The sequence below is a fragment of the Galendromus occidentalis genome, unplaced genomic scaffold (assembly GCF_000255335.2).
Source record: "Galendromus occidentalis unplaced genomic scaffold, Mocc_1.1 scf7180000077167, whole genome shotgun sequence".
NCBI lineage: Eukaryota > Metazoa > Arthropoda > Arachnida > Mesostigmata > Phytoseiidae > Galendromus > Galendromus occidentalis.
Window position 1 is genome coordinate 186229 of NW_003805155.1, and position 12102 is coordinate 198330.

At 51.4% G+C, this 12102-nt stretch overlaps 2 protein-coding genes across 2 annotated transcripts; both read right to left on the minus strand.

Annotated features, from left to right (window-relative positions):
* Nucleotides 1–1030: 1030 nt before the first annotated feature.
* On the minus strand, nt 1031–6280 carry LOC100897338 (solute carrier family 13 member 5). The gene is made up of 10 exons (XM_018638745.1): nt 6055–6280; nt 4996–5142; nt 4532–4650; nt 4096–4314; nt 3811–3978; nt 3577–3696; nt 3266–3454; nt 2994–3174; nt 2542–2841; nt 1031–1575 (listed from the first exon to the last, which is right to left on the minus strand). The coding sequence occupies exons 1-10, from the start codon at nt 6169–6171 to the stop codon at nt 1411–1413; spliced, it is 1725 nt and encodes a 574-aa protein (XP_018494261.1). The 5' UTR covers nt 6172–6280; the 3' UTR covers nt 1031–1410.
* A 3312-nt stretch (nt 6281–9592) lies between these two features.
* Nucleotides 9593–11111, minus strand: LOC100899499 (ETV5-related protein Ets96B). Its single transcript, XM_029110919.1, has 4 exons — nt 10976–11111; nt 10520–10719; nt 10217–10332; nt 9593–9866 (listed from the first exon to the last, which is right to left on the minus strand). Exons 1-4 carry the CDS (start codon nt 11109–11111, stop codon nt 9752–9754), a joined length of 567 nt encoding a protein of 188 aa, XP_028966752.1. The 3' UTR covers nt 9593–9751.
* Nucleotides 11112–12102: the final 991 nt, after the last annotated feature.

Here is a 12102-nt window from a genome sequence, read left to right on the forward strand (position 1 = left end):
GTTCCAGTTCATCCGGGCGGCATGCGAGAGACCGCAAACGCATTCTGATACGCACGAATGAATCCAGGACGTTGGAGTACGTCTCGCCGTGATCAGCGGAAAAACTTCGAGATCCTATGAATTTTCATCTCTTTCCAGATTTACGAGCTGACTTTGTCGTGCTTCCAGCGATGTTCAAGGTGAGTGTTTACCTTCGGATGCACTGCGTCGAATCAATGCATCGCGTTTTCGGAACGGTCTATCTTGACGTCGTTTCATTATCTTCACCGCTTCTAATGACAATCCGGCGACACGCTAGGGTTCTCAAGCAGCGCTCCCCTGAGGCAACAAAGAATGAGCCCGCTCCCAAAAACTCGTGACTGGAATCAAGGTTTGCCTGCGGTGCGGTGTAGGAGATACTGTTTATTATTACACAGCGGCGATAATGATCGCGTTCTGTTCCCGAAAAGCTCGGGTCCAGATCACCTGAATCAGTGTCTTGTGCTCCTGGCTGGATTGTCGTGAATGGAAGACCTTCCGACTGTGATCGGAACTATCGATCGGCTCCGACAATGATGAACGATATGCTCTGCAAGGTACTTAGAGCCCTAGACATGGCCTCTGAAAAGAGCGAATTGCCTCGCCCAATCGTTTTCAGTGCTTCAGATATCGTTTTTTAGATTCGACGAATTCCATCCTGCATCATTCAGTACTTTAGAAGACTCGGTTCGGCTTTCTTCGGCTTGTACACCCTATTTCGACGGAAGGGAATCCCTCACTTCGCTAGGTTTGCCCGTTAGGGATATGGCTGAGGTACAGATGTCACTGAATTACCTACATCTATCTCGCGATGGAGCTTGGAACTATGGAGCTTTGCCATTCCAGCGTAGGAAGAATAGGCCATAGGGAGAATATCTATCCGTGGTCGCTTAGTTCGACGCTGACCGAATCATGTACTCCCCTTCGGGATATTCATATTATAGTGATGAGAATGAGTAATCGGTGCCGACGAGCTGATGCGATATTCAACGAAGAATAGCTCCCCAGCCGCGGGAAGCCATTTTTTTATTTCAGTCTGAAGTTCTTTACTTGATTATTTACAACGATTTTATCTGACACGAGGATGATGATCATTAGGGTATCCGCGAACATTCCTGTCACGTTCCTACTTTTCATACTTGATGGAACAATACGAAAACGAGCGGTAAATTAGTGTGCGTATTCAGGAACTCCAAGAACAGTGTATCCCACTGCTTGGCTCACTCGTTCTCCATTCCCCGGAACGAACCCCGTAGGGGATGCAGAATTAGGCTCATTGGAATCGGGTGACCCCCTGATAGCACATCTGAGACGATGCACCCGACCGATCCGGCTTCGAAAGACTGATCGGATATCGAGACAGTCTCAGTCAGGCTCAGCGCCGGCAATGACTCAATGACCACTTGCTCCACTTGTCGCGTTCGCGGCAGAGGACAGAATGCTTTCAGAAGCCCAATCGGGGAACGTGTCCAATGAATATATCAATCGTCCAAGAGTGTTCAGAGAGACGAGCATCGTGCAGATCGAGATCAACTTCGCAATGGCACCCGGCAGCAACTGAAATATTGGAAAGCTCGTTAGTGCAATACGCTTCTACCGACGAATATAGACAGCAGCACTACGATATTCTCGTCTAGGGTGAGGGCCGAGGAAACTCCGCACATCCCGCGGGGCTCCCTCCAAAATAAATTCAGGCCAGATTTTCCCTCGTTGAGAACTCCGACCCCCGATTTCGTTTGACGGAGAAAATGATTCGATATTCGGGAAGAGAATCTCGAAGCCGATGCTGTAGCTTTCATCGCTCAGAGAACGACTATTCTGACCCGTTATCACTACGAACGAACAAGCTGCCTTCATGAAGGGAACGGGCTTGGAATATTGTCCGCTCAGATCTAAAGTTCAGCGATGACGCTTTTTGAAGTTCGCCTATCGTATCCTTAACAGTCCGAGCACATACACCACCGAACAGGGGCTTCAGATCGAGAGTCATATCGCGTCTCCCTCCGCTGATGAAACTCGTCTACACGGCCAATGTCCCCAGAGAGTCAGTTCGGATCGAGGCGGCTAAGATTAGCATCCATACATTAATGCTAAGCAACATTGGGCTTTACTCTGTCGGCAGGATCTCAGAACTCGATAAGCGGATGATTGCGTATCTGAGAGGTCAACCTGATCAGCCAGTCTGGCTTTGATGCCCACCGAATCAAGATACTCTCAGAGCATCGTATTTTGCGGGACGACAAGATGTCAAATCGCTGTTCGAGCAGCGGAGGGAAGCAAGAGGCGCTCGGTGATGTGAGATCGCGGACGCTGATCAGATCCGAGGCTCTAATTTCTCAAAACAGAGATTTGACGACTACCGCGACGGCGGCTGAAATAGCATATTCAGGCGGAGCGGCTCCTCAGGATATTCTCGTCCCTCCGATTACCCTGTGTCTCCGACTGAGCTCAAACTGCCTATGAAATCGGATATCGCCCGCGTCGTCGTCGCTGAGGAGATCGAATCGCGGGACGACGACTTACCATGTCTAAGGTCTTGAGTTGCGCATGGGTAGCCACGATGGCGTTAGCGGGAGTTCCGACAGGCAACATGAAAGCGTAGGAGCAAGCCAGCGTGACAGGAATAACAAGGTAGAGCGGATTGATGTGAAGGTCGGTTGCCAATGAAGCCACGATCGGCAAGAAGATCGTCGCTGTCGCCGAGTTTGTGACGAACTCAGTCAAGAAGGCAACGATGCTAGAAACCGCGAAAGCCATCCAGGACGGTTTCAGGAAATTGAAGACGGCGAGCTGATGTCCCATCCAAGCCGACAGCCCGGATTTCTGAAAATTTCTCCTCATGAATCATCGCGCAAAGTTTCGACCTACATGGTATATTCTGTGCGAGGTGAATAACTGAATGTTGAGAAGAAAGCCCCGCGCTAAGGGTACCATGTGTCTATATGATCGCGACCGGATCACCGCCCGAAACTCACTTTTGTGGCCTCAGCCATCGCGAAGCCCCCGCCCCGTAGGAGTACGACCCCCCATGGAAGTCTCTGCTGTATCGTCTGCCAGGTTATCAATGGCGGGCAATCGCCGGCTTTGCTCAGCTTTGACGGTAGCACGAAGAGCAGCACAATGATGAACATTGCGCATGTCGAATCCTTCGGTTTACTTCATTGGATAGATCAGAGAGAAAAAAATTTTGAACACTGGGTCGAGCGAGATAGGCTGTTAGAGGGTTTGAACGAAGATCGGAACTCACATTGAACCATAATGGAAGATATTAGCCCAGCCGGTCATGAAATGCGGATCCCGGAACATCCAGAGTAGAACCATCGATATGAATAGGCTCAGGACAGCAGTCTCGTGGAAGGTGATGGGCCCCAGTTCTTCATACTTCTTGTTGATGGTTTTCTTTGCAGCGTGACCATTCATTCCCGAATCGAGTGGTCTGCATTCAGAGTGTGCCAAAAATCGAAGAAAGTCAGTTCGCGATCGGGTTCGGCTGAATCGTTCCAATGAGGAAGTCAGGAACTCCCCTCGGCTAAAATCAGGAAGGTGGAAAAACCTCACCGGTTCATGAAGTAAAGGAGCTGGAAAGCTCCCCAGACAAGGAGAACTGTACAAACTACACCAGGCGCTGCGAATACGATCCACGATGCGTAGTCAATGGGAGGGCGACCGTCGTAATACCTGAGAGGGTTGCAGGTGAATTCGGGAATGATTGTTCTGTAGGGATCGTATCCCGAATCGAGCCTCGCTTCGAGTAAACGCCAATCAGCGTCCCTGATTCCATTGAGTGCTTACTCGTCCATGATGAACTTGAGGATGAGGTTGGGCCCCGCGGAGGTAAGGGTCGCCGTTCCGCCGATGTTCGCAGCGAACGCTACACTCAGGTAGAGACCTTTCGCCAAATGTCGTTCTTTTCTCTGGCGCTCGTGATGGTCCGAGAATACTGCGAGATTTTTCAGCGACCTTCATTCACCAGGGGACGAAGAATCCATCAGAATGAGAAGCAAAGGCGTGTGCAATGCGAATCCGCGCGATTGCGCGCCATGATATCCGACAGTGAGCCTACGAGGGACTACTAACTTGTCTGAGTTTCCGTTGCACTGCCGTCCCTTCTCCAGCAGAGCGATCTCCGAAGATTTCTCATTGGAGGAGGCGAGTTCCAAATCGTCTGGACTGCATCGAGTCGAGAGTATCTCTGCAAGTACTGCGTCGACGATTGGCATCATCATCGCTGTCGTCGACGTGTTGCAAATCCACACTGATAGGAACATGGTAGTGAGCATGAAACCCAGCATTATCCTGTAAGAGAGGATCGCGGCTTGAGAATGATTCCCAACACCCCGGACGACACCGACGTTACTGCTTCTAGTTCCGAGATGAACAAGAAATTAGTTCAGAGGAAGTTTCGATCTGGATTTATGCCATGATGGCGTTCGGGCGGAGCTCATTCCCCTGGTGCCCCGAGATTCTGGCAACGCGACGTCGAGAATCGACCCGAGTCGGAGCTCTGACTCACCACTTTGGGTCGGTTCCCACGCACAACATCACGCGCAGAGCGATCCTCCGGTGCAAGTTGCAATGTTCGATTGTGATTGCCATCACAAGACTCGCCACAAATACCATGTTTGTCTCCACCTGGCAATAATCACGAAATACCGTCAGACGCGGCAACGAGCAAGCATCTCCCACAACGATGAATGCTTGGTTTATCGACCACAGTCTCCGCGAACGAAGCCGGGATCACTAAGTATTACAAGAGAGCGCGAAAAGCATACCTAAGCATACCATGCTCCTTGGGTTCGAAGTGAAGCCCGCCCTCCTCCCGTCATTTCGAGAATCAGTAGAGCTCGTTTCGAAAGAGAATCCGTGCTGCTACGATCTAAGCTACACCTCTGTCTCGCTGAGACAGCAGACGCGTCTCCGGACGAGTGCTTCGATCAGCCTAGAGAAGCGTGGAGCCGCTTTTCGGAAGATGCTCACCAAGTATTGCTGGCAGGTCTCATCAGATGATATGATTCCGAGAGATGGAAATAATACTACAGGTAGCAACGCTGTGATTGCTAGAGGCAACGTCTCCGTCATCCAGTACAGCGCCATGAGAGAAACGACGAATCCACATCTCGACTCCTGGAAGTATACGAACGAATGAGGAGGAGCGCGTATTTTATTATTCGCGTGGACCGTGATTCGTTCGAGGATGAGCCAATCACTGCCTAACGCATAACCCGCCGATCCTTATGTAGCATTTCGACCATGAAAAACGTTATCTCGAGAGAAGATGGACTCGGCGCGTCGTAAAAACGCCCCTTGTTCGTCATTGGGCCCGGACTCGGGCTTGCCGACGGGCCCCCCAAGATCGAAGGCCGGGTTTCGCCAGCGAGCTCTACGGACCAGCACATGGCGTCCGTTTACGGAGACGCGGCTTACGGTCAGGCCGAAGTTCCCGTCAATGAAGAAAACCCCAGACAATGCACCGCGTGTGGGAAGGTTCTCCCGAACCATTTCGGTGTCGAGACGCACTATCAGAACATGCGTCTCGAACTCATGCACTCTCTCGGATTTCTCTCCGTACGACGGATTGCGAGCCTGTACAGGCGAGTTGCCACGACAGCCAATTGGGCACTGAGCTCTCCACAGCTACACACAAAAAGCTCTCGGAGCGACCAAAAAAGAATGTTCGGGAGCTTCCATTCCGACAAGTCAGCAGCTCAAGAAGTCGAGCTATGCGGAAGTTTTCTGCCCAGTGACCATCCAAACAGAGATCCCTTTGTCTATGTGGTCACCCAATCACACACAAGCCTCCAGAGGGGCCGTAAATACTCTCAAAACATTCTAAAACTGGTTTACTGTATTGCGGAGAGTTGCACCGAACTCTCACGAGTCGTGATCGAGCTCACCCGACATGCGAAGCTTCCCCGCAGATATTCGAAGAATTGAACATTCGTGAAGAAACTTTTTTCAAATGCCACTCCTTCGAATAAGATGCAGAACCGTCGAGTGAGCTATCAACGAACTCTAACGCAGCCGTAGTAACCTTACCGTCGTGTTAATAAAATACAGAGGTGAGAGAAGTACGGGTCCCAGACAGGTGACCCCGAGCTTCCAGAACCGTCTGAGCAGCGGGGTCCGTCTGGGAGCAGCAGGTCTCTGCTCCATCAGGGTGCCGGCGATGGGGGATGCGGCGCAGGTGACTTCAGAGGTGCACCAGTGTACGTCGAGAGCCTCTTCGAGTCGTTCCGTGTCCGACCAGATCGTCCGTCTATGCCGCGGAGTTCCGAGAACTCCTTTAACGTGGCTCTGCGCCAAGAGAAAGGGAAGTTAAGCGTTGCATGCGATTGCTTTATGGTCGACGACTGACTGGTGTCTTGTAATTTGTCTGGCTCTCTCCGGAGCGTTGATATCACTATTTCGAGCAGCCCGAATGCTCTCCTGGAGAAAACTTCGATCGAGGTTCCGGATGAGCTCGCAAACGACCTCCTGGAAATATTCGCGCGTCTACCTGCTCCATGCCTCTATCGCCAGCAGTTTCTTGAACACCCCATTGTCACGTCCAGCGTAGTCGTCCGAGCCGTCCGATCGGGCGCATGCATTTTTCCTCCGGGTAAAAATCAGGAGCCGGAGCATGCTCGCAAAAAAACCCCGCCTCCCCGCGATTTCCCCCCGAATGCACGATGGTGGGTATCAATCGATATGCGAGCCGGAAGCGTCATCTCTCTAAGGCCGTACACATCTGCCACCGCCGAATGCGGCGACCCTGAGAAGGAATGCTCCGGTGTGCACGGGCGAACAAGACAGACGATATACCACAGACGAGACGGGCATCATGCGGTGCCGGAAGAACACGATCTTCTTCAAATATATCGGAACCATTTATCTCCATTGTACTCCCACCACCGTTATATACCTTCGCGCTTCAAGTGAGCTAGTCTCGCTGTGCTGCCGCCTTCGAGCGTCGGGGATCTTCCACTCTATCGCATTGCGACCAAGGCTCGATGACTGCGAGAAGCCCCTACCTATCATGGATTCGCACTCAGTCTCGCATGATGAATTCTCCTTTCGACCGCGGTGTTATGTCACTATCCCTGGCGAAATTCCCGGGGTACGGAAGAGACCCGCGAGTAGTGCAACCTTCAGATTATCGAGATCAAGGGCCTTGAACCAAGTTGACCCGCTATCATCACAGAATATCTATGCTTCCAGGAGGAACTTCTCGAGATTTATGGTCACAAAGATGAACTCCACTCTCGGGAAGTCTAGCTCCGACTTTGAAGAGCATCCCTCAGTGTGAAGCCGACCGATGATAGCTCTGACACTTTACGCAAACTCTCCGGGTAGCTCAGCCCCTAAATTCCGTGGACGTCCACGACAGCTCGAAGTCAGAGCAGGAATGGAACGGACTTCGTGGACCGAGAAAAGCCCGTGGCGAACGAGAGGGTCTCAATTTGAGGAACTCTTCAGCTGGATAGAGAAAATAATTTGGAGTCGAGTCCGAGATCGGCACCATTCGGCTGGAGCATAACAATTACTTAATACTTTCGAGTTCATTCCTGGGGGCAGTACCCTCGGGGGCTCGGGAGACGCGGCTGACGGATCCTTGGCCATCGTCGGACTATTGTCGGTCGGCGCGGCGTTCCTAACCCGAATGAATACGCGGTACTTGATATCGAGAACGGTCGGATGTCGGAAAAGTATGGAATACAGACATATGCACACCAGCAAGTCATTTGTAAAACAGACGCGCCCGCTCTCCTCTCGAATTCGATAAGAACAGTAGGTCACAGCTCATGTGCGCAGCCAAGATACAATCTCGGACCCATTCGCGCGGCGAAGAAAACTTCGAAGGCGCCGAAATATGTCCGCTTGGTCCCTATGTGGAAGCAACAGCTGATGTGGCAGCCTTGAGCCGGCCCGAACCCATCCATGGGAACGCCTCGACTCTATTAATTTGAATAAGTCCCCTAGAACTCGACAAAATCAGTCCATTCGCCGAATAGTTGGGCTTCGTCTCACCTCATCTTGGTCCAAAATCACTTCACTGACCGCCGCGTCCAATGAATCCATTTGGTAAACATAGTCCATGTGGGAGGTGGAGCGAAAGATCCCCGAGCGGAGGGTGAGGTAAACTCCGCTCGGAGTTTCAGCTCTGATGCTTGAGCGGGTATGGGCACCATAGACTCGGAGAGCTCAAGTCACAGATCGCCGCGTGGCTCAATGGGGAAGCTTCTCTCGACGCTCGTTTCTATGTGTATACAATATACTTTTGGGATTTTTCCGATTGATTCAATGCTGTATGCCAGTTCTACCAACCAGCCTCAATTCTTTTCTTGATGGAGGGAAGAGATAAACGGGCAGTCTCCAATAGACGGACAGTCTCTTACAGCCGGGCAGGTGTCGAGAAAAAGACGGGCATGCTCTTATAATTAAATATATTCACGGTACATTATATTGGCCTCGTTCTACTCGCGCCCGAAAATGTCTCAATGGAGAGCCGGAGGGCAAGAAAAGTCGAGTGTTTCCAAGTCGAGTGTTGCTTTCCGCTCCCATTCAACAGAAGATCCTTACCAACGGTAGTTCCCATCGGGACACCGCAAGCGGCAGTCAGTGATAAGCTCTCGCTTTCCCTCCGATGAAGAATCACTGAAGCTCTGCAGAGAGAGCTATAGCAGACTCATTATAATCCGAGACAGAGTTGGAGCTCCACCCGCCCCTTGAGCCCTGCATCCCACCAAGGAGATGACTCCGTAACTAGTTCAAGCTCGATGAAGGCTAGAGGGACCAGTTCCGAGGTACTCATTCTCCGGGAATGCGCAGTTTCCCACTCATATGTACGACGAAGTGTACCGGAAGCGTCCCTTGCTAGGAGCGTTTTTCGGTGTCTCCATGCAAAGGCGACCGCGTCGTCTCCTGAGCGGCAAGCACCATTCGAGGCTGGTTGCCGGCAAAACGCTCGGTTGGACGAGCTATTTTGTTCGCAGTGTTGGTGAGGTCTCGAAGTGAGAGACCCGAATAAATCCCGCGAGATCGGAAGGGAGCAATATTCAAAACACACTACTCACCTCTCCACGATCATGAGAGACCTCTTCCCTGGGAGCTTGAAGCCTTGTTGAACTCGAAGTATCTGCAAGTTCCAGCTTGATGCTACTCCACGGACGCAGCTCTCTCCCGAGTCTGCGATTGACACTGACCGATACGACAAGAAGAACTCAGAGCTCTCCGACCTTCGAGAACTTGCAAGGAGGCGTCAGCGGCTCGCCTGATGTGGCAGAAATGACATGGATGGATTCCCGTGCAGGAGCGTACCCAACTTGTCGTCCTTGCGTGGGGAAGCGAATTCGGATGTAGGGAGGGGGCGCCGGAGCCCAAAGATCACGACGCAGCCTCCCGCAACCCATACGTCATCATTGGGTTCGACAACTCGGGGGAGGGGACGGGATAATCCCGGGTCGCTAGGGGAATGACTCCTATGGCGACATCGTTTCCCAGCGAATGCTGGTTCCGCGTGTCGTCTCGTCCGTGGTATTTTCCGCCATTTTTCCGCCTATTAGATATCGCCAAACTCAAAGAACACAGACATTGCTGATATTCGAGGTTTATTTTTAGCAGTGGAGCCTCATCTTCGGGATGCCGGCTGCGAGAGTCTTTGAAAAATGGTTACACCCTTTATCCCGCCGAGGAATGATTCTGAGGTATTGGCGTCGAATACGCGAAGGCAGAACAGATTGCGTGATGCATCGCGTCAGAACTGCTTCCTATCGCCGAGGCAACACCCGGACCAGGAGCAGTTGTAAGGATCTGCAGACGTGCTCTGATAATTAAGGCACTCCGGTATATGCAGGAATCGGTAAACGTATCTGCAAGAGACGAAACGGCGTGTCAGCCGCGACAAGCCTTGTTCACGATGGTCCAAATGAGTCTGAACTTGCACCTCGAGCTCGCAAGTTCTTTTCTCTGTGCGTCGAAACTCTATCGAGGTCAGAGCTGACCCAAATTCAGCGTTTGACTATCTCCGTCTCAATCTCGCTCACTCAGGTGGATTTCGTGATACCAAAGACTTCAGATGAACAGAATTCAAGGAATCAACAGTTCTCAGCTGAGAGAGAGAAATTCGACAAAAGACCGATTCGACATAGATTCGTGAGAAGATTTGCTACTGACAAAAGCAACTGGCAGAAAAGAGCTACTGACACAGCCCTCCACTTGCCTTTCTCCAGAAACCTTCGCTATTATGAATTTGTCGTAGTAGTATCGGAGCGAGCGGCTCATCTTGTCGTAGTTCATTTGCGGTCGATTCTTCAGTTCACCCCATTGCCGCGCGACCTGAAGTTGTGTACGGTGTCCTCACATATTTCGAAATTCGTCGGATATCCTCTCGGAAGTGATCCGATTCCGGGCCAAGTTCTAGCCACGGTTTTCTACAGGTATGGTTAAGGAGCAGGGCACTTGTACGGAAGTGTGTCAATTAGTCTGAGTGAAAATTCCTCCGAGGGCCGGATCGCCAACTCACCTCTTCCGGGTCGTTAAGCTTGAACTCGAATCCATTTCCCGTCCATTGAATGCATGTGGATGAAGCTTCAGGACTTTTCAGGAGACCTAGCAGAAAATGGTAAAGCTGAACGGCGCCCCGACGCGAGGATACTGGTCTCGAAAACCCGTTGCAGGGACAAGTGACTGCTAAAGCGATCGAGTTGCGAGTGCTCGTAGGGGCTGTAAATTACCCAGTGTCCTCATGTTTACTTTCGAGTTCAACCATAAAAAACAGATGCTCCGTATTGAGCTTTAGATAGCCTTATAGCTTCTCGGAAAACAAGTTCGAAGATGAGGACTATCCGTAGTCCGATGAAGCCGATACAGGATTTTAAATACAAGTTATTGCAGAACAGGAGCGATAAGACGTTCGAGGAGCTTCTGTCGTCCACCCCATGCGGATAGCTCCCGAGGACTTCGATTTCAGATAGCTTACCTGATTCGAGTTTTTGATGCTCAAGCGGTCGCAGCGTGCTTGAGGAACTTTTTGGTTTCGAGTGGACAACGTCTTTAACACCTTCAGGTGTTTGTGAGTAAGCTACGCAAGAGCCGGCTTGGCCATCTGGAATCATAAGCAGAACGATTGTAATTTTCTCTCCCCCCGATGGAGCCCCCTCCCCATATTTCTGACGGACACAGTCTTCCTGTCCTGAAACTCCCATACCCGACCTTCGACATAAAGGGCGAGAAATTAGGGAAAAGTTGATGCGCCGTGGCCGTGGGACAAGACTTAATCAGGCACCGGAAAGTCCCGGCGCCGCTCAGGTATGCCCAGGTACCCGAGAGGGACCTCATCCTCGGATACTTGATCGCTTCCTGATCCTGAGGCACGGGCAAGTCCGACCGAGAGCGCGATATCGTGTCTCGGAAAATTCCTCGGCAGCTCTACTAACGAGAAAGGTTTCGCGGCTGGGGTCTCTGAGGCTCGGACAAATGGATCCAGCTCGAAGTCGCTTGTCCATAGCATATGATCGTACAAGATCATAAAATTAAGGTTTATGGCTCTGCGTGGGTTCAACGATCATCCGATGATTGGCCCGGAGCGGAATGCGATCGCCCGCAGATATGCTCAGTGGAGTCTAGCCGAGATCCTCGATGATTAGATTCTCGAGGAGGTGAAGAGGCCAACGAGTCATAGAATATGTCGTCCTTGCCTCCGCTGCGGAAGAATTCAACGCAGCGAGCTCTGTTCAATCATAAAGCGATTAGACTAGTTTTCGTTCAAGGAGCTTGGCTTCCGCGAAATGTGGGGAAATGACCGCAAGTGCTCTTCGTAGTCGAGATTTCCAGAGCTCCCAAACACAGTATAAGACCGTGAAATTGTGAAATCGAGGCTGTCCGACTGTCGGAATTTCGAGCATTGAAGGAATTGTTCAACCATTGACAACAACGAGTTCGGCAAAGCTGGAGGTCAGCCCTCGTGATGATTCGGGTAGAAAGAATAGTGCAAGGCGACAATATCCCGTCGGAACCGTCGGCTACTTGGCCAATCGGCTCGTAGCCGAAATGGTGAAGGCGAGAGAAAACCCCGCCGATCCGGAGACTCCTCTCGTAGATGTTCCG